This window comes from Rhinolophus hipposideros, assembly GCF_964194185.1.
Source record: "Rhinolophus hipposideros genome assembly, chromosome: X".
Lineage (NCBI taxonomy): Eukaryota > Metazoa > Chordata > Mammalia > Chiroptera > Rhinolophidae > Rhinolophus > Rhinolophus hipposideros.
Window position 1 is genome coordinate 124,801,002 of NC_138046.1, and position 27,104 is coordinate 124,828,105.

The 27,104-nt window shown below is 40.9% G+C and overlaps 1 protein-coding gene across 6 annotated transcripts in view; it reads left to right on the forward strand.

Moving 5' to 3' along the window:
• The window catches only part of NLGN4X (neuroligin 4 X-linked), a 287,894-nt gene that overhangs the window by 46,257 nt on the left and 214,533 nt on the right, over positions 1–27,104 (forward strand). For all 6 annotated transcript variants that reach the window (XM_081042395.1, XM_081042400.1, XM_081042398.1 and 3 more), the window contains exon 4: positions 15,603–16,405. In XM_081042395.1, the coding sequence (XP_080898521.1) occupies positions 15,934–16,405 (472 nt within the window). In that variant the 5' untranslated portion in view covers positions 15,603–15,933. The remainder of the gene's footprint in view (positions 1–15,602; positions 16,406–27,104) is intronic.

Below are 27,104 nucleotides of genomic sequence, written 5' to 3' on the forward strand. Positions count from 1 at the left end.
CCACCATCTCAACAAGACAGTCGTAGGTGGGAAATATTGATAACTGAGGTGGCAATGTTTCCTTCTTCTTTTCTAGCATTGAATTTTAAGCATAGCATATGTCTGGGTCATCATACCAAGTAACGTATTAGCATAGTCATTGACTTCATCTAGATCTTGTTGGGGCACCTGAAAACATTCAGTTCCATTGGATGTTCTGTTCTCTAAAGAGAGATTCTTACTCAATTTTAGATTAGAGACCCCTGGCCCAAAGAGAGATGTTAGTGGCCATTTTGAGCCCTTTACAAATGTGATGGACAGGAGAGACACAGCTTGTGGGCTTTCATTGACAACATGACAAAGATGGTAGAAAGTGCCAACATCAATGGAGGGAACTTTAGAGCAGAATATTGGGAAACGTATATTGACATGCATTCCATGTACTCACCCTCATTCCTGGTTCCCTCTTATGTGTCTATATAAGTATTCGCTTTTAGCCCTATTTCTTATTTTAAAATTGTTTCCATGTAGCTGTATTGCATGCAGCTTTGCCAGATGAAAATGAAATGCTACCCCCAAATAAATGGTGTATGATTGGATATGTGACAGGAGATAATGAAATAGCACATGAAAAAAACATTAGATGAAGCTCTTTATTAAATGACTTTGAAAAGCATTTAATTCCAAGTAATGAATTTTATTTCTTAGAATGCATTCTCCTTAGTCAAGGTGGATAAGGCTACATGATTTTATGTTACCCTACCATTTCTCTTGATAGTTTCTTTTTTTTTAACGCAGGTCCTTGTTTAAATTATTTCCTTGCTGGTGGAGAATTTAATGTTTCTCTTACCCATTAGACTGAGTACATGTATGTATGTATGTATTTATTTTTTACCTGTTCCAAAACTCAAAGCTCAGTTGAACTTCTGTTAGACCATAGATTTCCATCCTGTGTGGCAAAGTACAGTCCTTCTACCTACCCCACAGGAAACAGGAAGTTCATGTTGGAGGAATTTAACCCAGGAGAGAATGACGTAGGGGCTAGAGGATTACTGGACTGAGCGCTGCATGTGGGAATTACATACATTTTGCATAGTTATGGCAAGTTGGTTCCTCCTCTCCCTCACCTCCCCCAAGGTTGAAAGCCTCTGGACTTGTACAAACAGGTATTGCAGGCTCCTTCTTAGGGGGAAACTGAACTGACAGTGAAAAGAATTCCAAAAATAGCATTTGAAGGTCATTGGAATACATTCTTCATTCACCGTGTAAAAATCCACCTGCTAAGATCCCTGCCTTTCCACACGGAGGTGATTCTTAAATGAGAAAAGATAGCCTAACATCCTATGTATTCTAGGGTACCCTACAGTAGAGTATCCAAAAATATGAAACAATAGAAAAAAGGAAGAAACATGCACAGCACCAACTGCAAAACGTGAAAAAAAATTTCTGTTCTTTAACTTATAGGAAATGGGCCAAAATATTCACACTTTAAAACAACATGTAAATTCTTTGAAAAATTAACAGAATAGCCACATTTAACAATTAGATTGGAAAATATATAGGATATTTTCTATGGAGAAAGATTGATGAGAAAGACATGCAAGAATGCAAGAAAGAAAAGGAAAATAACTCTCAGTATAGGAATTCATCATCTAAACAGTGGTTATAGAAAAGGGTGAAGAAATGACTTAAAAATAAATTTCCCACAGCACTGAAAGGTGCAAGCTTCCAGGCTTCTGAGGTCCATTGTATGCCCATCAGTGAAACACACTCTCAAGCCCACTGATGAGAAGTTTCAGAATACCCGTTACACAGAGAAGACCTGAAGAGCTTGGGTTCCTCAGAATGGTTGGAGAGAAAATAAGGAGAGACAAAGAGAGGGAAGGAGGGAGGAAGGGAGGGAGGGAGGGAGGGAGGGAAGGAGGGAGGGAGGGAGAGACGGAGAGACAGAGACAGAGAGAGAGAGAGAGAGAGAGAGAGAGAGAGAGAGACGCATACATAATCAAGTTAGAATGCCAGGAGGCCTTTCCACATCTTTACCAAAACTGACAACAGAGAACTCTAGCCTGATCAAATTGTCAATGTGAGGTCAGACTAAAGATGTTTTGACTCATGCAGTGTTTCCAAAAATTTACCCGTCATGCACTCTTTCTCAGCAAGCTGTGTGATTATGTGTTCCTTCTAATAGCAGAATAAGTAACACATGGAAAGTCATGGTTTACAAGAAACAATGGACATAACAGAAGATAGCTAAAGGAATTGGGTCCCCCATTGAGTGTTAGCAGCAGATGGGACACACAGGATCCTAGAGAGAGACCCCAAACGACAAAACTAAATTCATAAAAGAAAAGGGAATGAGGCATTGGACTCTGCGGAAATAGTATTTGCGATGGGCTTTTAGTTCTGTGGGAGTGTGGGGACAGAGCCCCAGAGAGCAGTTTTCAGGCTCTCGGCCTCACCTGGAAAGGTACTGGCTCAGGTAGTAGTTGGCCGTCAGCTGTGACTAGTTGGCCATCAGCTGTGACTAGTTGGCCATCAGCTGGTACCAGTTAGCCATTAGCCACTGATATAAATGCCGTGGCTGAGCTAGCAAGCGCGGATTGTGGCTTGTGGATTGCAGTTAGCAAGTGGGGATGGTTGGCAGAGAAGTGGACAGAGGGTTACGGAATGTGTGGCTTCTGTTTCCTGTGTCTCCAGCCCATCTGCCGGCGAGACTATAGTGGTATGACTCCCCTATCTATGGCTCCGTGGGTGTTCCTTTTTGGCCTCACCATGTCCTGCGTTCTTGTATGGGGAGCGGGAGCTAAGACCCCACATGACGCCCTGCATGACAGGGAGCATTTAGGAAAATTGAACAGTATGTTCACAGAAAGCATGAAAATTAAGATCTGGGGCTGCTATTGTCTCCAGGTAAAACAGGTTACTCAAGAACGGATATTTCATCAGAGTACAGTGGTTCAAGAGTGACTATGAATTGCACTATTCCAGAAATATCATCATGAAGAGGGATATAACCAAGATAGTGGCATCAGGATATTGGGCAGTTAGGCAGATAGGGTGGTGGTTGACCACAGATAACTTCTAGATGACAACTACAGATAACATATTGAGAGAAAGTAGCATAAATTACTGTTTAGCACTGTGATGGAGCCTATCTGGAGAAGAAAAGCCCAAAGACCCAACAGTGTTGCCTCCTGAGGCAGTTGTGGTCATAGAGTGGAGGGTTGAGGGGGTAGCTTGGGGCAGGATTTCACTGTTGGATGCTATTGTTTCTGTTTAACCAATACTGGTAGTTTGGCTTTTAAGCCTGCATGCGAGTCTTGTTTGTTGAGACCCATTTTTTCCCAAAAGAATAAAAATAACGTCAGCATTGCATGATGTGTGGACTTGAATAGCGTGATGGAAAACCCCAGTTTTGCAAATTCAGCTGCCCATTGGAGTCCCCTAGCGAATGTTATAAATACCAAAACCTGTGCCTTGTTACCCCAGAGATTCTGACTTACTTGGTTCAGAGTGCAGCTGGGGCTTTCAGATTGTTCAATTGTCCCCAAGGGACTTACAGTAGCATGTTGTATTGCTTTAATTGAAAATGCCATCCAGTGTCCCCTTCGCCTGGATACAGTGCCTTCCGTTAAAAATAAAAATAAGCATGACCATTCAGACATCTTTATCACTCTCTTCTTTATCATCTGATGCGTTCTTTATAGAAAAGCATTCTAATCACTTAAGAATGACCTAACACTTCTCTCCAAAAGCTTTCCATTTTCTGGTGGCTGTATTTTTTTTTTTTTTAACCGAAGTTACAGAATGTTCCCGTTTTGGAGTGCTTTGTCTCTCGTACTGGAAGCCCATTGTGCATGCTCACTGGCAGCATGCTGATGTACTTGTTTCACTTTCTGCTGTTTCTGTCACTGCACACGAGGTTGAATGAAATGTTAGTTTCTCAGTTTGCATTTCCCAGGCAGTCATCGTAAGTGCCTTCTTGGAGCAGCCCCTTGCGCTCTGCTCCTGGTCAAATTCCATGAGGTCCTTTATCTCGAGGGCCAGAGACATCATTATGAGCTCGAAGATTTGTTCAGTGGTCAAGGATGATTGTATTGGAGCCAAATTTTCTTTCATTAAAATCGGGCCTTTCCCAAGCTGCTGCACTGAGGGGGAATAAGATCCTAAATAAACACCAGTGGTTAGCAATAGGACACTTTCTCTTGCATCTAGTCTAGTCCACATTTCTTCTGTGTACCACTCACCCTCCAAACGTCACAGGGGGCGTAGATCTCCGGTTTTCAAGGAGAAGCCGGTGGCTTACAAAAGCATTTTTGAGGAGTCACTTTTATCCTAGACAAGCGAACTCATTAAACCCATGCAGTGCTGATGTTTACTGCTGTATGGCATAATGTATCCTTGAGTCTGCATTTCAGTCTTGGTGTTGGTAGAACTTACTCATTTGTTCCCTGTCTCCACTGGGGAGGGCTGTGTGCTGTTGTGCCTTGAGGTCCCCTGCTGTGACCTGGCAAACATCCCATGTCCATGACAAGGAGTCATCTGATGGAGAACTATGCCTGCCTGTCTCTTGCCCTTCTGACTTTCCTTCACCTGTTATGTGTTTGGGCTTCCAGATTTTCCTCTTTGAGAATATCCGTAACGCTGATACATTTTCGGTGTTCTTCAGTGCATTTCTACAAGCTCTTAATTTGTGACATAAAATCAAACATCAAAATGGCCTCATTGAAAGGGGCCTTGTAATTTTAATGTAGTTTGTAATAATCTTGGGAAGGCATCTAGAGAGAGAGAGAGAGAGAGAGAGACAGAGACAGAGAGAGACAGAGAGAGAATGAAAGAGAATGAGAATGCTAAAGTTCGTTTATTAATACGCTTTGAAACCAGCTATCTGGGCTTCCATAAATTCACTGTGTTTTCCTAATGACCCAATTAATTCAAAGGACATACTTAATAGCGTCAAATTTTTTGTCGTAAAACCGTTTTGGTATAATCAGCCTGTGGTGCCCCAAGATTTGAAATTGCATTAGGAAGCTCATCTTAAAATGGCACGCATACTGTTGTTAGAGTTCCACTGGGGCGAATTAGTCACATAGTAATTTAACATCAAGATTATATATATATATATATATATATATATATATATATATATATATATATATATACACACACACACACACATACATACACATACACACACACACACACACATATATGTAGTGGGTCACCAAAAAATGTATACAAGTGGAGTGGACATTTTGGTCAACGTGACTCAAGCAATCGTTTGCCGTCATCAGAAGGGTCTGAACGCTCATCAGAACTATTTTGATAACCTCTTGTCATTGCAGAAGACAAATGTGGCTTGTATTCATTTTTTGTTATCGGTATAGATTGAGTAAGACAATTTTAATACAGTTTTTTTTGTTTGTTAAAATGTGTATACATTTTTTGGCACCCTCTGTATATATGAGTATATAAAATATGTGTATCCTCTCGGTGACACGCTTGGGGTGGGCCAAGTGAAAAAAAACGTGCAGTAACTGGTTAAGGGATAATTAAACATGGGGGAAATAGAACAATCATGGCAGAGGATTTAATTGGCTTTAATTGGGTTAGGAGGAATAGGCCAGAGTGAAAGAATAGCTCTTAATAGGAGGTCTGAAAATAGCCAAGGAAAGCAGTAATTGCAGAAATATCTGTGACATCTGATTACCGTGGTGAAAGAAGAAAAAAGACCAACCTTTTTATATCCTTATCTGTACAGAACGAGGTGACTGGGAGAAAGAAATCTCCCCACATATATATTTAAGAAAAGGAAGAGGGAGTTTTGAGGTTCAAAAGGGACGTGGTACAGGTTATGAGTCAGAAGGCAGGCACGAGATAGAGCTACCCTCTTAGAGGTTCAGGATTTTGCCATTTGTTATGAAATAGGCAAGAGCTTATATAACATTGAGCCTTTGTCACATTTTTCTCTTAGAAATGGAGCATGGGGAGTTGGTAGGACAGGCATGGAGAAGCAATGGGGTTATGCATGTCACCATCGATTCTTTTCTTTTCTGGAATTCTCTGGGGCTTTAATGAGTAGAGACTCCCTCCTGGTACACAGCGTCCAATGGTAGATGAATTCACTTCTTCTGACACATTCCATTGCGTTCCTCCATTAATTTGCGGTCTTTTTGTGTGGAAATTTACATTCGCTATGGTTTTTGATACATTTGTGATTCGCAAGGCACGTATATCCGTATTCAAATGTCCTTTATTGACAAGTTTTAGACATGACATTTAAGTGGCGTGGCTTCAGAGAGGGAAGCGCCCTGTGGTTGCTGGAATCTCTCTAGAGGTTCGAGGTGCTCTGGTCTTAGCTATGACACCCTACCTTGCTACGGATTTACAACCGAACAAAGTGGCACGGATAGACATTTAATTTCCTACATGAAAAAAGTTCCAGTGTTCCTGTGAGTCCCTTGTCGTGCGGCCACAGCTTTGCCCTCTCGGGAAGCCGAACTGAGTTGCTCTCAGCTTCCACCAGAGGTCTCAGGGGAGAGGTGCCCAGGGGGAGGGTATGACTAGAACAAAGCAAGATCTCCAGGTAGAGGTAAGTGTCATTTGTTCTCATGGAGTAATTATGCTAAGGGCAGGTCTTCTAAAGAGAGAGAAGACCTGCCAGAAAAGCCTTGTTCTAGATTCTTGAGTAGGAGGTCTTTATTCACTCAACTACATCCATCTATCTACCAATAGAAAGCCATCCTATAACCTTTGCTCCACCCACCAGGAGGTGATCACTGGAAATGGAGATGGTGTCAATAGTTTAGTAAGAAGTAAAGGGTTCTGAAGCGTGAATGCCGGGGGAATGTGTGTGTGTGTGTGTGTGTGTGTGTGTGTGTGTGTGTGTGTCAGGCCCCTTTGTCAATTTGGTGAAAAATATACACCCTTTCTGAAAATAATACTTTAAGTCATAAAATAAGATAAACTTGAATAAAAACAGTTTCACTGAAATAGTTATCAAGATCTCTCCACAATGTGCCATAATAATAATATATGTGCTTCTTTATTGTGTATTCAATAACCAAATCTAATTAAGAGGCTCATAAGAGTCACAAGGTCAAAATAGTGGTGACTATAAACAGTATTTTTAGATACCTACAATACCATTAATTTGATATGAAAATATATTTGATTTCTGTTGGGGGTAAAGTTACAGGAATTTCTAATATTACTAAGTGTGTGTTTGCATATATGTGTGTTACACCTACCTACATAACTGAAGCAAATATTACATTTCAGTTCATATTTAGTGAAAACAAGATGTGATTTTGCTCGTCCATCAGAGTTTACAGAACCCACGAGTGGGAGCGTGGCAGTCACGCCCTCTTGTGTAGAGAACCTCTGAATTTGGAACTGGGTAGAGGAACGAGTTTTAAATTTTATTTTATTGGGATTTTCTTTTTAACACCTGTCTTTGCATGTAGGACTCTACAGACCAAGGGGGATGTGAGAGTAATTAGACTACAATTTAGTGGGTCGAGTGTGAGAATTCCTTTTGTGTCAAAAAAGAAAGTGAGGCATCTAGTGGAGTAGAACCTTTCCGTTACGTTTGTGTTTAAAAACTTGAATGTCTCAAGAGCGATTATTATTGAATGCCATTTACTGCCATCACTGGCAAAATCCATTTCGTTTTGACAAATTTTACTCTGTTTTATGTTTGTACGGGGTGGAGGTGGGTTTTTAAGGAGATGTCTCAGAGCCCTGTTGTGTGTTCTTGACTTTACCCTGATTCTGTCTCTTGACTTTGAACTTCTTAGTCTTTCCTTCCTCCCTCAACCATTTGCTTCCTTCTTCTCCCTTCCCCTGCTAATGTGAGACACAGAGGTTTTTAAGGGAAGCCTCTTGACTCTACCTCAGATCTCGGTAGCCCTGGTCATTTCCCAGAAATTGAAGCTCTCATATCAGTTGAGTTCTATTCCCAAGACAGGAAACTTCTCTGGAGTTTTCTCTGGAGTCTCAATCTTGGGGGAGGGAGAGTCTGTTTTCACACATGAATATTCCTGCTTGAGGACAGTAGAGCAAGCATTTTGGGGAATGGGTGGAGGTGGTAGGGTCAAGATTGAAGAGAGATCTTGCCTTTCCTTGTCCACAGCCGTGATCACCAAGTAGAAGCTGTAGCAAAAGGATTAGTTAATAACCTGGAGCCCTGCATCGTGTAAGCCCGTCACCCTGTCATTTCAAGAAACTCTCCACCACTAGTGACTCATGAGCAGAGCCCAAAATGTCAGAGTGTGTATCACTCTGACCATTTCCCAAGCACAGGGTCTTTCCCATAAAAGGAAGCAGCATTTCCTTTAAGATGAAGGATCCCATAGGCAAATAGGATACATGCTTCTGGCAAAACGTGGGGCGGTCCCGCTGGGGTTAGGTAAGATTGATCTGGTCCTTGGGTCCTGGATGAAGACTCAGGAAGTGTGCTCAACGCTCTCTCTTTTTGGGCATCACTCAGTTCATTAGTCGAGGCTATGAATAGCAGTGTCAAAGCCAGTTATGAAAGACTTGGAGAGTTACACTTATTATTATCACCCAAGATGATTCTTCTTGTCATCTCCCACTTGAAAGTACACAGTACTTTTCCACGTTAACCCTCCATCTGCACACCCACCATCAGACTGGGCGAGGTCCCACCATGTCTGAGCTGAACTCCTGGTCCAACTGTGCTGTTTATGGACAGACTGGTCTTTTTTCACAGAAACTGAACCTACTCTTTTTTTAAATTTTTTTATTAAGAACCTTCTCTTAAAGTTAGGTGTTGTGGAAGCGTGTAAAGTGCCAAAGACTAATGCTTTCTACAGCTCTCTCAAACAGCAGTCCCAAGACGCTATGTCTTCATGATGAAAGTCCTACAGGCAACTCCCACAGGGCTAGAATGGGGGGCCCATTGGAAGTTTGTCCTGGGAACGTGATAGAGCTTGTGGTGCAAGTGAGTTTACCGCAATTGACCCACAGGAGACGGACTAAGGCCAATGTCCTGAAACCTGACCGGGCCGTTATTTTCTGCCTGTCCTGTACAGGTTCCTTCTGCATCTTTTTCTTCCTTTTAATTTAATAACTTTTGCCGAAGCCCTTGTCTTTTCCAAGTATTAATCATCTATGGTCTTTGACCTGACATTGCTCAGTGTCTAGCATTACCTGTAAACACTGAGGTAGTAACTATGACATAATGTGAACGTTCCTAACTGGTATTGTCTTTCCTACTTTCTGTAAATCTTGCTAGGCTTGTATTAATATTCCCGAGTTGCAATGTTTCACTCTTCTGTTACTATATTACAGAACCCCTTCGGCCCAGATCTCTGTACATATCCAGAATTTTAAAGGTGTGTCTTAGACACTGTATCCCAAATCCCATCCTTGCATAAGCCCCGAGTCCCAAAAAGAAGGGAGTGGGAGGAAACGGACCACACATTTGCTTAATTGTACTAATTTAAATACAGGCTTGGTCTCATTAGCTGGAACGTAGGCCATATTCAGATGGGGATTTGTTTGCTGTATCTTTATAGTTATCAGAGTGGAGGCATTTAGTAGAACCTCAGGAAGTATAATTAGCTGGCATTTCTTGGGGGATACTTCTTGTTCTAAATTTATGTATGCTGACCCACACATACCTAGATGTGTTTACATATACTGTATAAATATAGGTATGTATAGTCACACACACTCACACATCTTGATATCCACGAGTTACATCCTGTTATTATGCCCATATTAGAGATAAGAAAATGGAAGCCTTGATGGTTTACACCCTCCTCTGTAGTGCTGATGAGAAAGTCAGAGCCAGGTTTGACTCTAGGAATCCAGACTACATGTCCGTAATCATTGCTTTATACTGCCAAAAAAAATGTATACACATTTTAAGAAAGGAAAAAATTGTAATAAAATTATAATGCTCAATATGTACCAATAACAAAAGAGGAATACAAGTCCCGTTTGACTTCTCCAATTGCAAGAGGTGCTCAAAGTGGTTCCCATCAGTGTCCAAACACTTCTGATGATGCTGAACTTCTGCTTGAGCAACGTTGACCAAAGTGTCCACTTGTGTACATTTTCTTGGCACCCCCGGTATTTAATGAGTGGAGCAGTAAGTATCCAATGCCCTTCAGTGTGTATTTGAACCTCCTGTTCTTCAGAGTGCTCATGCTTAGAACCATGTCTCTGGGAATGGACAATCAGCATCACACATAATAGGTTTTATTAATTATCCACAACACAAAGGGCATTGGAGAAAGCACTCTGGGGGGTTACAAGGAATGGAGAAGGCGTAATTTCTGAACCTAGGGAACTTCATGTTTCAGTGGGTTAGTTTGGAGATACACACACTTCACGGTTAGATTATTAGTTTGGATGTAAAGCATATATATTTAAAAATGTGTATATATTTAATTATATATGTAAATATATGTAAATTTTAAGTGTTTATTATTATGTATTAAAATGTGTTATTCACATGTATAACATTTGCATATATTATGTACAATATTTACATATATAGTTCAAGTATAAACTTGTGAAATAACTCCTTATACTTAGATATGAAAAGAAGGAAGTGGGCTGTTGGTACAGTACTATTAGTACAATGAATGAAGTGAATATGGGAAAAACCAACATTCATATTCATTTGGAATGTGGATGTAGAACTCAGGTAAATGAAAATCTTGGTGACATGTTTACCACCTGCTAACACATGTGATATGATATTGGAAACTATTTTTTAAGGATTGGCTGCTCCTGACACAAGGGCCTTCCCACGTTTTTAAGGGCCAGTTATCTCACTGAACTTGCGGCTTTCTGCTTCACTGAAGAACATTCTGTTCCCACCATCTTTTATATCTCCTGTTGACGGACGTTTCAAGGACAACAGTCTAAGGTTTCAGAGTACCCTCAGGCTGAGGGCTTCGTGGAAGCCCTCACTGTGCCATCAGGGAGCTGCAGCCCTGGGTGCTAAGTGATATCCAAAGGTTGCCTGGCTAATTAGTGAGCAAGCCAGTCGCAGCCTTAGGTGACCTGACTCTCTGTTTTAGCGATGCCATCAGGAACCTGATGCTTTTTATGGCATATGCGGCTGGATAGTTGATTCCCTTGGACTTGTAACATAACCTTGGGGAAAACAGTTCCTGGTTGTCGTCCAGTTTTTCAATCTAAGATATTTTGATAGAGCATGGGAAAAAGATATTACGGAGTCAAACTTGAGACACGCATCTTTTGATTAAAATTGTCATTGTCAAAGAACCCTATTCATAAAATGTGCACTACATAGAGTTATCAGTAAAATTTAAACATACCCATTGCCAGAGTTATAGAGCATGACTCATTTTTCATTTTTTTTGTATATCCATGTGAGTTGATTCTCTACCATATCTTAAGGCAACAACTGTCCCAGAATTTGTTTTCAGTAATGCCTTTGCTATTTTAACATTTTAGCACAGTTAGAGCTCTAAGTGTGGGACTGTTTCGTTTTATATAATATGACGTAAATAAAATCACACCGTATCTATTCTTCCATGACTTCCTTTTTAGCTGTGAGATTTATCCATTGTGATAACACATGTCGGTATTTTATTCATTTTTCACTCTTGTGTCATATTCTGTTTTCATATACCAGCGTGTATTAATGGATGTCTGGGTTATTCCTTTTTTTCCCTGCTATTATGATTGTGGCTGCAAATGGACATTCCTTTGCATGTCTCTTGACACATATTCAGAGATAAAGACTATACGGGGGGGGGGGGAGAGAGAGAGAGAAAGAGAGAGAGAGAGAGAGAGAGAGAGAGAGAGAGAGAGAGAGAGAGAGAGAGAGAGAGAAGCCCATGTACAGAGCAGAGGTTGTGCAGGTATGTGACAGGTGCATTGCACCCCCTCAGCTGAGTTGTCTGTTCTAGAAAGAAAGATGACGCGCGCCCCACTTGGGCACCAAAGAATGCTGGCATTCTCACCAGACACCAAAGAAAAGGCATAATAGAGATAGCTACAGATTGCACACCGTTTGGGAATAGCTATTACAGGCTTTCTTAGTAAACGGTAGAGAAGGTTTTCTGCACAAGCTCATTAATTTGGGCAAGAACCGGGATCTGCTGTTCTTGTGTCAGCAGCTACTTGGCAACAGACATCTCCGTGTGTCCCAGCCCTTCCGTGGAGCGGAGAGTAACACCAGGGGAGGGCTGCTTCCAATGGATTTATCTGCTCTTGGTTTGTTTGTTTGCTTTTCTTGAAGAAAAGCATCCACAGAAATCTCTGTCTTCTTATGCATTTCACAGTCAGAATAATAATGACGTGAGATAGGATTTTATTCCTCATACGGCGAAAATTCCAAAATAAATGCAATCAGGGTTCACCTGATTTAAATATATGTATTTTTTTTAATAAAGCTAATCTCAGTTTGAGTGATGGGCACTTTGGGGAGAAACGTATTGCAGTTTTTATTTTGACTTGTTGATAGTCTGCTACATCTGACTAGTTTGAGGCTCGTCTTAATTATAGCCTCACACCGAAGGACTGCCCTGGAGAGAATCATTCTAAAATCCCCAGTCAAGTTGTAAATCAAGTCGCAAGGCCACACTGAGACATTACTGTAACCTTGGCAGAGAAAGAGTATCTGTATGTCATATGTAACTATGTGTGTATGTCATATGTATTAAATATATACATATAGGTACATATAAGAGCACGTCACCTCTTATGAAATCCTTTTCAGCCTGTGAATTTTACATGGAAGCTCGTTTTTTTTGTTTTGTCCTCAAATATATCGGTTAGTTAAATTTATAGGGATTTTTTTAATGACGTTTGTTGTCAACGTCTTGATTACCGGTGATACGAAAACTTTTAAAGTGGCCAGAAATTTGCATGTGACTTACAGACATACACACACACGTGTACACATACATATGTATGTACACACACACATACCGGGGGTGCCAAGAAAATGTGCACAAGGGGACACTTTGGTCAACGTGGCTCAAACAGGAGTTAGCCATCATCAGAAGTGTCTGGACGCTGATGGGAACCCCTCTGAGCACCTCTTGTCATTGCAGAAGCCACACGTGAGTTGTATTCGTCTTTTGTTATTGGTATATATTATTACAATTTTAGTACAGTTTTTTCCTTTGTTAAAATGTGCATACATTTTTTGGTCCTATATGTATACACACACATATGCACATATATGTATATCTATGCATATATAACATTATGTATAATAATATTATATGTGTGTATATGTATATATAAAATTACAGTTGACATTCAGTATTCTTCTACTTCAGCTTCAGGTGTATAGCATAGTGGTCAGGCATCTACACCATCTGGGAAGCGATCCCCCTGTAAGTCCAGTACCCATCTGGCACCCTACATTATATTTACAACACTGTTGATTATATCCCCCATACTGTATTTCATCTTCCTGTGGCTATATTGTGACTACCAATTTCTACTTTCTAATCTCTTCTCCTTCTCCCTCATCCCCAACCCCTCCCATCTAGCAACCATCCGTTTTCTTCCTCCTATCTCTCTCAGTCTGTTTCTGTTTTGTTTGTTCATTTAGTCTCTTCTTTAGATTCCACATATAAGTGAGATCATATGGTATTTGTCTTTCTCAGTCTTATTACGTTATGTTTTTTCAATTGTTCTATATTATCATTGGTTACTATTAACCTGTTAGTGTGCCTGATTTATAACTTTATTATAGGTACATGTATGTACAGGAAAAAACATAGTATATGTAGGGTTCGGTCCACTATCCACTGTGGAGGTCTTGGAATGTGACCCCCACAGATAAGGGTGAGGGGACTACTATGTAAACATATCAGTAAAGGAAGCTCAAAGGATCTAAATGACTTGCTCACTGCCAACACTCACCGCCAATGCCGGGCTGGCTCCAGGGCCCGAGCTCGTCGTCTCTGTACCCAGGCACCTTCTGAGAAGGTCTGTCTTCGGAATCCCCATGCTGTACATTGACTGAGTGGGCGTTTTCTCTGTGCATCGCCTCATTTCCGACTTACCGCGGAGAAGGCCGCTCACCGAACGCCCAGAGAGGTCGAATGACTTCCCTCAGCCCACAAGTCTCATCCAAGCACCCAGGTCTGTCAGAAGCAGAAATTAACAGTGTCTCCTCTTATGGTGTGGAAAGCTCGAGAAGGAAGAACAGGAGCTGGCTCGAAACCAGAAAGTCTTTCAGGAAAACAGAAGACTCCAAACGTGTCATCACCTCTTTCGCGTGCTTGTCTGTCTCTTAATTATTCAGACATTGCCTCATGCGCGATGTGGCGGGTGTCCAAATGTTGTCTGTGGTGGAATTCAAAGATAGAGGCAAACACACAAATTACCCATTGGGTGCGATGCTGTTTTTCACTTTCTATGCTACAGTCTAGATTTTTTAGAGCGTTTTCATTCAACTCTGATTAACTGGGCCCAGAATGTCATGGACTGTGGAATTTCCCCTGAAGGTAGTAGAGTTCCATGGTAGGTCCAGGTCCAATCTGTTGCATTTAAAACATAGTTACCAGTTTGACGTATTCTGCTCAACTGCTCACTTAAATGAAATGCATAAGTATTCCAGTTCAGAACTACTCCAAATAACCTACAACGTCCTTACAAACATGTTTGTCTATTTTTTAACTGAAGCATACTGCGTTTAAAGGTATCTTCCTTGCAAAACCTAATGAAATGCTTTCTATCCCTAATGGTTCGTGAATGCTCGCCACTCATACACATTTTTTAAGATCATATGAGCAATGGCTTACCCAGTGAGAGTCCTGTGATGCATGTGGAGACAAAGTGAGGGGCTGACTCTTTAAATGTTGACTCCACCCACTCAGATGGACCCTAAGCTTTTTCCATAGGCTGCAGGGTTTACCCTCGAAGGCAGCATTTTACGTGACAGTCAGGGGAGCTGTTTCAACACTGTCAATTAAGAATGCTGCCTAGATGTGACAAGCCCTACAGCTTGTGCTGGAAATGTACCGTCTCAGTCAGTTTTTCCAAGGAAGTCGAGATTCAGGACGATGATGTACGCTGCCTGTAGATATGTGCCATGAGTTGCCTGAGAAGGATGAGTATCTTGCTCTTAGGGACACATCCTTTCTGTGATATGACAAATATCTGCATGTTGTGAAGTCAGTTTGACCCAGATTCATGTCTCCTTTTCCCTCATCCTAGAAAACTTAGAGCTCCACTCATGTCTCCTTAGGGAACAGTGACAGTTCCCTGAAACATCTGAGAAGCGGTTTTGGGAGCTTCTATCCATTGATGAGCCAGTCTTGTCAATAATAGTGAAGTTGGGGGATGTCGTTACAGATATCTGTAACGGGTGTAACTTTGGGGGATTTGTTTGTTCATCCAACCAAGACTTGCTGAGTGTTTCCCAAATGCCAGGCATCGTTCCAGGTGACGGGCACACAGCAAGATCTATGCTAAGAGGTAGTTTGCTCGATCCTACCACACGTGGACACTGCATACAAACGCATTCTCATGTCTATGAGTAAGAATCTCGTAGCGTGAGGTAGAGGGTTGCCTGGAAGAGACAGCATATGGCAGCATATGGCAGTTGTCTTGGCTTCATTGTCCTTAATCTGCTTTTCTTTTCCCGTCAGGCTGACCTCTGTGCCCTGGAGTTTTCATAAGGAATCGTCTCCCGTGGGACGTGTTGGATGGTCACCACTTCCTTGGAGCCTCGCGCTCGGCAGATTCGGTTCCAGGATTAAAGGAGGGCTGCTGTCTCGCGATGGGCTGCACAGAAAACCACTTGGCTTGTTCTTAACGTTGGGCCCCGTCTATGAGTCATGTGCACGGCTTCCTAGCTAGCCCATTGCCTCTCCTGGGTCTTTGGCTGCCTGGAAAGCCCTCTGTCTCCGCGGGCTGCCTTCACGGCTCTGTCTGCTTGGCATTGCGTCCCACAGACGCCTTCGGATGTGGGAGTGAACAATGTTGAGACCCCAAGGACTGGTATGGCTCCCCTTGTTCTTCACCCCGGTCTGCATCATGGTGAAGTCCAATGTCCTGCTGTGGATAACTGCTCTGGCCATCAAATTCACACTCATTGACAGCCAGGCACAGTATCCCGTCGTCAACACCAATTATGGCAAAATCCGGGGCCTAAGAACACCATTGCCCAATGAGATTTTGGGTCCAGTGGAGCAATACTTGGGGGTCCCTTACGCCTCGCCTCCCACTGGAGAGAGGCGGTTTCAGCCCCCGGAACCTCCATCCTCATGGACTGGGGTTCGAAACGCCACCCAGTTTGCCGCCGTGTGTCCCCAACACCTGGATGAGAGGTCTCTGTTGCATGACATGCTGCCCATATGGTTTACTGCCAATTTGGATACTTTGATGACCTACGTTCAAGATCAAAGCGAAGACTGCCTTTACCTAAACATCTATGTACCCACGGAAGATGGTAAGTACTTGATTTAAACAGAAGGCACTATCCACGCACTCAGAGATTTGCCGAGAGGGTTTTATGATGTCCTCTGCATGGTACGTTCTGTAAGCCGTGTATTTTTTCTCGTATTCCAAATACAGATATCCGGCAACTTAGGATTTGTCCCACTTGGATATACTGAGTGTTTAGTCGATGGTCAGTTCTCTACTAAATGACTTCATGATTTTTATAGTTTGCCTTTGGAGCTGTGATATAGTGTTTTTTGGCAGATGATAAGTAGTGGGTGCCTATCGTGTTACCTGGTATACCTGAGTCATCTGTAAAAGAGGCTATCGGAACTTATAGAATTAATAACAGTATCACACTCATGTTAGCAAACTGAAAATTATGAGGAACGGTTCCTTTTGCTTTGATGCCTGAAGAGTTGAGTGGTAGTCCTTTTTGTATTGTTGTTCTTTGTTTTGAATCTTAGAAGGAACCACTGATTGTTTTAAATACACCAGCAAGGGATATTTTATAAAGTTGCTGGATGTCATTGCTTAGAATCCACATGGTGAACATAAATTCGGACACTGTTTTCTCCCAACATTCACTGCAATCACATGGCAGGGTGTGTCATCAGATGATTCTAGCTACATTAGAAAATAATGTGTTTGCTTGGACAAAATGGCCCTTTTGTTTTTAAGAAGACAACAGTGAAAAAAGTCTGTAAAATCTCTTAATGTTCAACACATTATTTTAACGCAATGCTAATAGTATTTGGATTAGTTCTTGTCCTTGTAGATTTCAAATGAAAATAGTTTACAAAGGCTAACCGGACTCACGTTATGCTAGAAGGAAACCACATTTCTCATTTACCATTTGCATGTGATATGTTAGGCAAAGAAAGAAAACCATTGCACGACATCTTACTGGAATTAAAGAATTAATTTACAAGACTCACAGGCCATTACCTACTATAGAAACTAGTGTGTCCTCTGAAACTTTTATAGAGGAATTTATTTTCTTTTCCTTTGACTCCTTGGGAAATGTTTTTCAGTGACGTTTGGCTGAAAGTCTGAAATAAATGATTACGTTATTCTGTGATCTCCCAAACTGGATCACATCTGCCATATTGTCCTTTCCCCACGTAGATGCCAGAAGGTGGTGTTGGTACAATGTCAGGAAACACCAGGGGTCGTCTGTTGTGGTGACTCCAAAGAACACCCACAAAAAGAAAGGGAAGGACTGTGCTTCACTATATTAGTAGCTTCTGGCATGTGGCCCTTGTTGTTGTGGAAGCAGAACACAGTTATCTGGTAAAGTGCGGGTCTGAACGTGATTTGAGGAGTGAAACTGACATTTGGACGCTGTATTTCCATGATTGCACTGACCTGCCTTAGTGAGCAGCAGTCCCCAAGTAGCTGCTTTGTGTATATGTGGGAAGGTGAGCAAGGGCACCGAAAGGCGATTATAGCTCTCATTTCACAAGCCACCTGGCTTTCGATCTTTATCATAATGAACCATTCAAATGAAAAAAGACAGAAAGAAAGACACAATGAGGGGCGAAAGGAACCAAACAAGATTAATGATTAAACTGGCTTTCATAATACATTTAACGGGCTAGTCTCTGCGAGGTGGTGACTTTGTAGTTAATCTCAAGAACAATGGGTGTGCTTCCAATAGAATGCCACCTTATAGCAGAGGTGGCACCAAATTAGACCACCCACGAAGAACAATCAATAGTTTCCTTGATTACAGAGCCATAGATGTGCAGTTGTGTGCATTGGAACCATAAGCAATTGGGCCATTTCATTGTGGCTCACTATTGACCAGGAATTTGGGAATATAAAATCGCGAACAGTGCTACCTAATGGGGAGACAGGCTAAATTTAACAATTAACCCAGTGCCACGAGTTTACTTCTTTAGGTTTTTTTTTTTTTTATTGTTTGTTTTAGGGCAATTTTGCATAGAACATGTCACATGATCTTGATAAGGCAATCAGGTATCTAGTAGGGGCTGAAAAGGTAGAAATGATCTCCCTACAAGTACGTAAAAACTGGAATTTTGCTGCTGAGTGTTTTGAGCTCTTTGCCCGCATATTTGCAAAACAACAAATCACAGCCTATTGGATCAGGAGTTTTGTCATTCTATTAAGAAAAATTTGCATCGATTTGAGAATCATTGTGGACGTGTAGGTAATTCTTTACTGGCTATGCGCTAAACGATGAACCCTACCTCTGCATTAATGCAGGGAAATTATCGTGCCATGCTGATTCCTCTAGTGGTCTTCTTTTAGGGCATACCTTAATTCCTAATAAGCACACTTAATTAACAGGACACAGCAAGACTGGACATTTGAAATTTAAAATGTCACCACGACACTCCATGTTTTTAGGTTTCTCTTTCTGCATGGATCCTAGAGTGTGGGTGACAACCAGGCACAACTTGTTCTGAGTACTTACTATGGAGCAGTCATGTGTTCGGTGTTTGCGTTGTGACAGAGACACGAATTCCAAATTTTGAGAGACAGACATATTGTAGACCCAATAATGACTGCCCAGTGACATGCCAGTCTTTATTCCTGGCTCCTGTGACTGTTATTTTACATGGCAAGGTGGAATTAAGACTGCTGATGGAATTGTATTTGCTGATCAGCTGACCTTAAAATACGGGGACTATATTCTGGATTTTCTGGGTGGGCCCAATACCAATAACAAAGACCCATAATTGAGAAAGACACAAGCAAAAGAGGAGACTAGAGTCAGAGGGAAGTCATGTAAGGAAGACACAGCTGGTCATTGCTGGCTTTGAGGATGAGAAGGAGCCAGGAGTCAAGGAATCTGGCAGCCTCTAGAAGCTGCAAAACACAAGGAAATGTCAGCCAAGCTGACACCTTGATTTTGGCCCAGTGGAATGCTCGCCCTCAGAACCGGGATAATACATGTGTGCTGCTTGCAGCCACAATTGTGGTCATGTGTTACAGCAGCAGTCGAAAACTTATACCGACTTTTGCCACCCTTTCATTATTACGTAAAATCCAGAGTACAGTGTACACCCCAGTTGTAAGCAAAGTAACTGCTGAACCTGCCGCATTCTGAAATTCTAATCCATCTGCTTCCTTCCCATCTCAGGAATTACTGGCAGGAAACACTCATCTTAACGCTGGTTACCATTTCCCACTTTCCTTCATGCGTATCCAGGAGGAAACAAAAGAAAAAAAAAAAACAGTTCTAATTTGGAAGGGCAGGCTTTTGGCAGATTTGAGGCTTCCTCTTTAAAGAGTAGATACTCAGCCTTTTTTTTTTTTTTTCCGCCATCTAAATATAGACTCATGGCAAATCCTACTAAATGTCATGTTCACAAAGATACACTGGTTTCACACAGGGAAGAAATAAAGGGGCATTTCCATTCTCCCATGCATCTAAAAGGGATTTCCAGAGTAGAAGTCATTCAACGACAGACATACAGCAAAACAGGCAAATTGTCCACTCTCCCCATCTCTTTCCACAAAATCTTGAGTCATGATGGCAGCTGTACCTCTAAATGTCTCGTCTGACTTATTCCCCGGTAAGCAAAATCTTTTGGGCTCCCTGCTCCTTCTCTCTAGACCTTAAGGTCTGATGTATTCTGGGCAAACTGATTCTCTACCTTTTCTGTTTTCTTTTTTAAAAAATCTTGAATTTATTTCTGGAGAGAATGTCAGTTAATTCTCACCGCCCTCCCCAGTTTTACTGAGATATAATTGATGGACATCACAGTATAAGTTTAAGGTATCCAGCATAATGGTTTGACTTACAGAAATTGCAAAATGATTACTGTGGTAAGTTTAGATACCACCTATCATTTCATATAGATCTAATAAAAAGAGAAAGCAAAAAAAAAAAAAAATTCTTCCTTCTAATGACAACTCAGAATTTACTCTGTGTACAACTTTCCTGTATATCATGGAGCAGCATTAGCTATTTTCATCATGTTGGACATTATATCTCCGGGAATTAGTTATCCTACACCTGGAATCTTGTACTCTGACCACCCTTATGCAATTCCCCCACCCCTACACCCCAGCTCTGCTCTGGTAACCACAAATCTGATTTTTTTTCTATGAATTTTTTTTAATCGATTTTTATTAGATTCCACATATAAGTGAGATCATATGGTATTTGTCTTTTTCTGTCTAACTTATCTCACTGCGCATAATGACCTCCAGGTCCATCCATGTTGTTACGAATGTCAGGATATCTTTACTTTTATACGACATTCCATTCTGTGTGTGTGCGTGTGTGTATGCTCCATCTTCCTTATCCATCTGTCTATCCATGGACCCTCAGGTGGTTTCCAGGTCTTGGCTATCATGCATAATTCTGCAGTAAGCGTGGGGTACAGATACCTTTGCCCTTTTTGGTGTATAGTTCGTTCAATCCTCCATTTCCGCTTAGAGAATTGGTCAAGAAGTTGCCAGCCTGGGTTCACATGCCAGCTTGCCTCCTTCCCAGTTGAGTGATTATGGGCAAGTTATTGGGCTCAGGGTCCTTGTGTGTGAAATGGTGGTACAATGGGAGGTTTAAGGCATTTGTCCATATGAAGTATCTAGGCTAGTCCTACACATCTAACCACTCTGTCATCTGATGTTAGTGGAAAATAATAGCAGCACAGAGAACCAGAACATGTCAGCTGACTTACAGATGCATATTGTGCCTTACCTGTCTCTTAATATGGTACATAACACATGCGTATTCTCTATGACATAATTATTTAGTGCAATAGTGGAGGGGTCAGCTTAAGAAGTGGGAGCAAAGGACCCTCGTTTCTGACAGTTCCGAGTATGGCTTTAACAAAAGGGAAATTACAGAGAGTATCATTTTTCAGAAGAGCAGAGAACTTTTCTGTTCTGCTTTATTCCTGAGCTTTGTCCTTTTCAGCCTGAGCTGTCAAATGGATTTGTAGCCTCACATGTGACTTACGGAAATTAATCATCAAAAAGCAATAAAATGTGTTTCTTGGAAGAATGCCTTAGAACATCCAAAAATTGATGCTACTTTTTTTTTTTATGTGAGCTAAAGGAGAAATTAATTTCCTCTCTCTTCTCTTGAAGTCACAAATGTATGCAGATGGTGGCAAAATCTAGATGAAAAGCTAGAACTTAAGAACTAAGTTTATACAAGGAGACAGATGTTTTTTTAACCACTAATATCAGCAGGCAATGATGTCAAAATAATTAAATGATTCCTGTTTTTGTCTATCAGTTGGATGCTTGATTCCTGTTTTCCTCTGTCAGTTGATTAAGCAAATATCTTCCTAACAGGGACTAATTGAAAATAAATTAGTATTTGGTGAACACGGGTAAACTAAAATGGATTGCTGCTAACCTGCCTCCCAGGTTAAAAGATTTCACCAGTTTGGACATAGAAAATAAATTTATTGAGGATTGAGGAATTATATACTCATATGTTTAGAATAATACTATTGGGTTAGTAGGAATTCCACCTATTTGGATAATTTAGCAAAACCTGTTCTAAAGAAGATAATTTTTCCTGATATCTCTCATGTTCTAGTACATGAATTTTAACTCAGTTGCACTTGCAATTTAGACTTGTATTTTCCATAGTTAGAACAAATCCCAACTAGAATGTATTAAAAACCCAATTTGCTATATAGTGCAGATCATAAGCAATATTATAAAATACTGTTCAAGATAGAAATTTCAGGTGTGACTAGTCTGCTAGAATATTGGTCCATTTCCAACAATTTGGTTGTTATTTACTTCTGCAGAGTCTTGCCACCAGGACATGTCATATCTTTATTTGTTGCCAAATGACACTGTTACTTTGGACACTTGTCATTTATTTTCCATATTGTCATGGCCAAGCCATTCAACCTTTTTAATATTTAGTGACCTTGGCAATTAATAATCACAGTAGCTCTGAATGTTTTTTCGAATTGTAGTGATTCTAAACTACGATATAAGAAGTAATTTACAATAGAGAAGATCTTTATTTTTTGGTAATTAAATATTCATCTCATTACAGTATCTTTTATTGGGAGATTCAGTTTGTGGGGTGCGATGTTTGGAATTAGATCCTAGTTGTCCTACTCTGTTTGGTTCTGCTATACCTGGCTGTTTTCATAATGAATTACTTTCACGTTCTCTTCTTTATGTTCAAGAATTCTTTTCCTTGGTGAAATAATATCCAAACTGAAATGACGCTGCGGTGTCCATAGCTTTAGATGTAAGGACTATCGATGCAGGGGTTGTGAGATGCAAAGCAGTGGCCACGCAGGAATCAATCAGACCTGCAAATCGCACAGTGGCCTTCCAGGCAAACAAAGCAGAGGGAAACTCTCAGAAAGATGATGTACTTGTATTAACCCCTTGTTACGGTACAATGAAGACGAGACCCTGGAGCCTCTCGCTTACCATTTCAATCGAACATGCTACGTTTCAATTCAAACAAGTATCTTTCCCCAAATTGGAAGCAGATTAAACAAACAAAAAATTGAAAAACATTGCTTTTTAACATTTCTCATGGCTGATTAATTTGGGTGGTGCAGGTGGGTATTAGTGTATGGGTTGTGTGTGTGTATGTGTGTGTGTGTGTGTGTAGGGTTTTTGAGAAAAGCACACGAGAGAAACATTCACAATTCAGTTAAAATCAGATGTGTTATGATATTCTGGGAAAACTACCCTGAGCATGGGTAGCTTCCTAATTCCCAAGCAATCTTTTCAGATTTCCTGAAATCTTCCTTAGTCAAGACACTCTCCTGTCTTTTGTGAACCGGCTGGTGTGTACAATACGTAAGGGTGCTCTGGGGAGAGTGTCTTCCCATCCGAAAGGGAGGAATGCTGGAGGTTTGATTTGGCTCAAGCAAAGTAAGTCTTAGAGTAGGCTTCAACGAGACATGAAAACTGTGTTCATACACACTCCTCTTCTTCCTTATAATTGATGTTTTGAGCTACATTCCTCTCCATCTGTTTGTGACATAATCATTCCATCAAAAAAGGAATATCCAATTTCACCTAACATCCTATCTACCCGCTATCCGTCTTTAGCCCCGACGCAAGCCAGTTAATCTATTGATTGCCTGCTCCCAGTTCCGATTCTTGCGTGTTTTCTCCTCTTTTCCGTTCCTTATTCTCTTTAGAGACATTTCCGTTGATTCATTTAACAATCGTTGACCAACAAATCACTATTTGTGATATGTAAGGCCCTGGGTGAGTTGAAGTGGTGATTAAAACAAAGGGAAGCTGTTTGCTGAGAAAGTCGAAGAGTCCCCACGAAACTAAGGTTTCCGAACGGGGTTGGTGGGCACAAGTAATTCAGGAAGTGCTTGAAGGTTTTAGAGAAAAAGGGAGGAGAAGCTCCAGGTTGACGTTCTCCATTGAGGATCCCTGATGGAAAGCTTTCCAGCAATCTTGAGATGCATTTATGAGGCATTTAAGCATCTGTTCTACAATGAGGAAATGATTTCTCAGGTCCCTAACACTGAGCTCCATACTTAGCCCTGGGCTAGATGGACTGAGACATAAAAAGTGCAAAATGGGGGAGGAGGGAGAGATAAAACCATGACAGAACTGTAGGAAGGTGTTTTGATGGTGTAATTTAACATGCAAAGTACCCACATGGGCATTTTTTGCGTTGTTACATTTTTGACGTGGGAGGATTCATAAATGGAACTCCATCCAAAGGAATGCTAATGCATTTTTTTTCTCTCAGCAGACTATCCAATGAGACTATGATCAAAGAGCTTGAGGTTCCATCCTTACCAAATTCAAATGTACATTTTCTCGCCTGGAATTTTGAAAACATTGTTTGTTAAATTCTGTCTGGATCCCCACCAGTTTTTTTAAATCGCCTGAAATAGTTTCATCACTCTATATTTTGTAATGTATCCATCTAGATAACTACGATGAAATCGTTCCAATATTAATTTTGCATGTTTAAATAATAGTTTAGACGTAAAAATAGAGTAAAACCTTAGAAAACTGCCTTTTCCCTATGAAAATTAAAAAGTTAAAAATATATAAGCTTAGGTTCGATACTTCCTTTGGAGCTTAAATCAAATAATGAGGAAATCAAATTCCATTGTAACGTGTTTTACAAGATCATTTGCTATACATACCTTTTAAGGAAGGTATGTATACCTTTTGGTATATTGAATACATACTGAAAGTTTACCTGGGAGTAAGTGATGGAGTCCACTAGGACCTCAATCAAAGAATTATAAAATTCTCCATGTAGAAGGAGTTTTGGGAGTCATTTTACTCAGCCTGTTTCACAGTGCAGGATTTCCCTGTTGAAGCTCCAAGCAGACATGAAACCTCCTTCCCGGTGTTCCCCAAGTTTCAATGCAATCGTTATTTTACAAGTGTGCACCCTCAAGTAGACGGGAAAGCTTTTGAAAGTTGGGGCATCAGGGAACTTCATGAATGAATCATCTACTTGCACGCATGGAACAAGTGAATGACTGGTCGTCCCTGGATGTGCAGCCTTTTTTGAAACTGGTCCATAAGAGACCTTTGCAACTTTGTAAGGGAGGTCATTTCATGGTTGGGAAGGGTTGGTGATCTCTGTGTGTGAAGTCTCTACCAATAGAGCTGAAAAATTTTGAGTGTTTCCTTCTTCTCCCACTCTGTTGCTTTGGAGATCTTTGAAGACGAGATATGTTTCTGCCACATGGTTTTCTCCCTGCATTCTCTATAGGCTCAATTTCTTCTTGCAAATGACTCCCAGACCCTCTCCTACTCCTTTCTAGCCCATGGTGAGTAGGTTATCAGTTGATTATCTTATTCTTTTGTTGGTTTGTTAAAGTATTGTTGGTATGCAATATTATATTAGCTATATTAGTTTTAGGTGTACAATAGTAACTTGATATTTTTATACTTTACAATGTGATTGCCCCCACTAATTGTTGTAATCGTCTGTCACCGTGCACAATATCATTAACTGTATTCCCGTTCACCTTTTCATCCATCTCCCCACTCCTTTCCCTCTGGCAGCCATCAGTTTGTTCTTTGTATCTGGGAGTTTGTTTCTGTTTTCTTCATTCGTTTATTCTGTTCTTTAGATTCCACATATAAGTGAGATCATATGGTGTTTGTCTTTCTCCGTCTGACTTATTTCACTTACATAATATCCTTTAGGTCTATCCATGTGGTCTCAAATGGTAAGATTTCATTCTTTTTATGGCCGAGTCATATTCCATGGTATATATGTGACACCTCTTCTTTATCCATTCATCTATCAGTGGACACTTAGGTCGCTTCCATATCTTGGCTGTTGTGAATAATGTTGCAGTGAGCATAAGGGTCCATATATCTCTTCAAATTAGTGTTTTTGTTTCATTTTCTTTGGATAGATACCAAGAAGCGGAATTGCTGGGTCACATAATAGTTATATTTTTAATTTGGTGGCACGCTCCATACTCTCTTCCATAGTGGCTGCACCAGTTTGCAGTCCCACATTCATATATGGATGTCTTGCTTCCAGCAATCATTGATGATGTCAACCAATAGGCATTGGTTCTTGTTGATCACAATACGTGTTGTCAATATACCCAGAGTTCATGACACGTGTTTTGGTCATTTGCCCAGTGCATTAAGATCTTGGCTCATGTATATTCAATCTGAAGCTACGTTTTTATTTTTTTTTAACGTACTATTATATTTTACAAGACAATTTAGAAAGTGAAAGAAAATACGATTCCTTTGCTTCTTAGGACAAACTGTCTGCATACAGCAGGACAAAGCGTTGTAGCACTGGGGCTCAGATTTCCCCCATGACGTTGATGGCACACCATTACCAGCTGCAGCCAAGCCAGTCTGTTTGCTGTGTGTTTGCCTGAAATCCGAAGCCCCTGAGGTATTCCATGGGAAGGCAGCACAAACTTGCCATAGGATGAATGGCCAACAGACTGCGTAATTGGTTTGTAGTTTTGGGAAAGCAACGGGTTGGCTGTTTCCACATGCAGCCGACTATAATTTGACTGAATGGCGATGGAGTCATTTCCAAGAAATTGATTAAAGTTCACAGGTTGGAAAAGAGTCGAGCTCATCATCTCAGAAGGCTTTCTCTAGACTGAGGGAAAAATGAGCTTCCTCTAGCATTTCCTTGTTTGCTGTTATTATTATTACTGTTATTATCATTATTTAAATTAGATTAACATGAGGGGGTACCATGAGGCCCCAGCCTGAGAGGAATTTGGGGCTCTATGAAATTTGCAATTGTGATTCTAAGACTGCAGAATATCAGCTGGAATCTCTTAAAAAGTTTTATAGATCACGTTATGGTTATGATTCCATCAACCTTTCCCCTGGTCATGGGTTTTGAGTTGACGTGTGTTATGAAGAAGGCATTTTTGCCCATGTCAGGAAGGTAAGATGAGGTCATATTATATTAGCAAGAACCCTAAATCCACTATGCCTGTGTCCTTATAAGAAGAGACACAGACATGAAGACACACAGAGACACGCAGGTAGGATACCATGTGAAGATGAAGACAGAGGCGGACACTGAAGTGATGTGTCTACAAACCAAAGAATGAGAAGGAATGCTGGAACCACCAGAAAGTAATGACTGAAAGAGGGAAATGGCACAGGCTCTCCCTCCAAGCCTACAGAAGGAACTCACCCTGCCGACTCGTTAATTTCAGACTCCTGTCCTACAGAACTGGGAGACAATTAATTTCTGTTGTTTGAAGCCACCCAATTTGTGGTAATACGAAGTGGAGGATGTG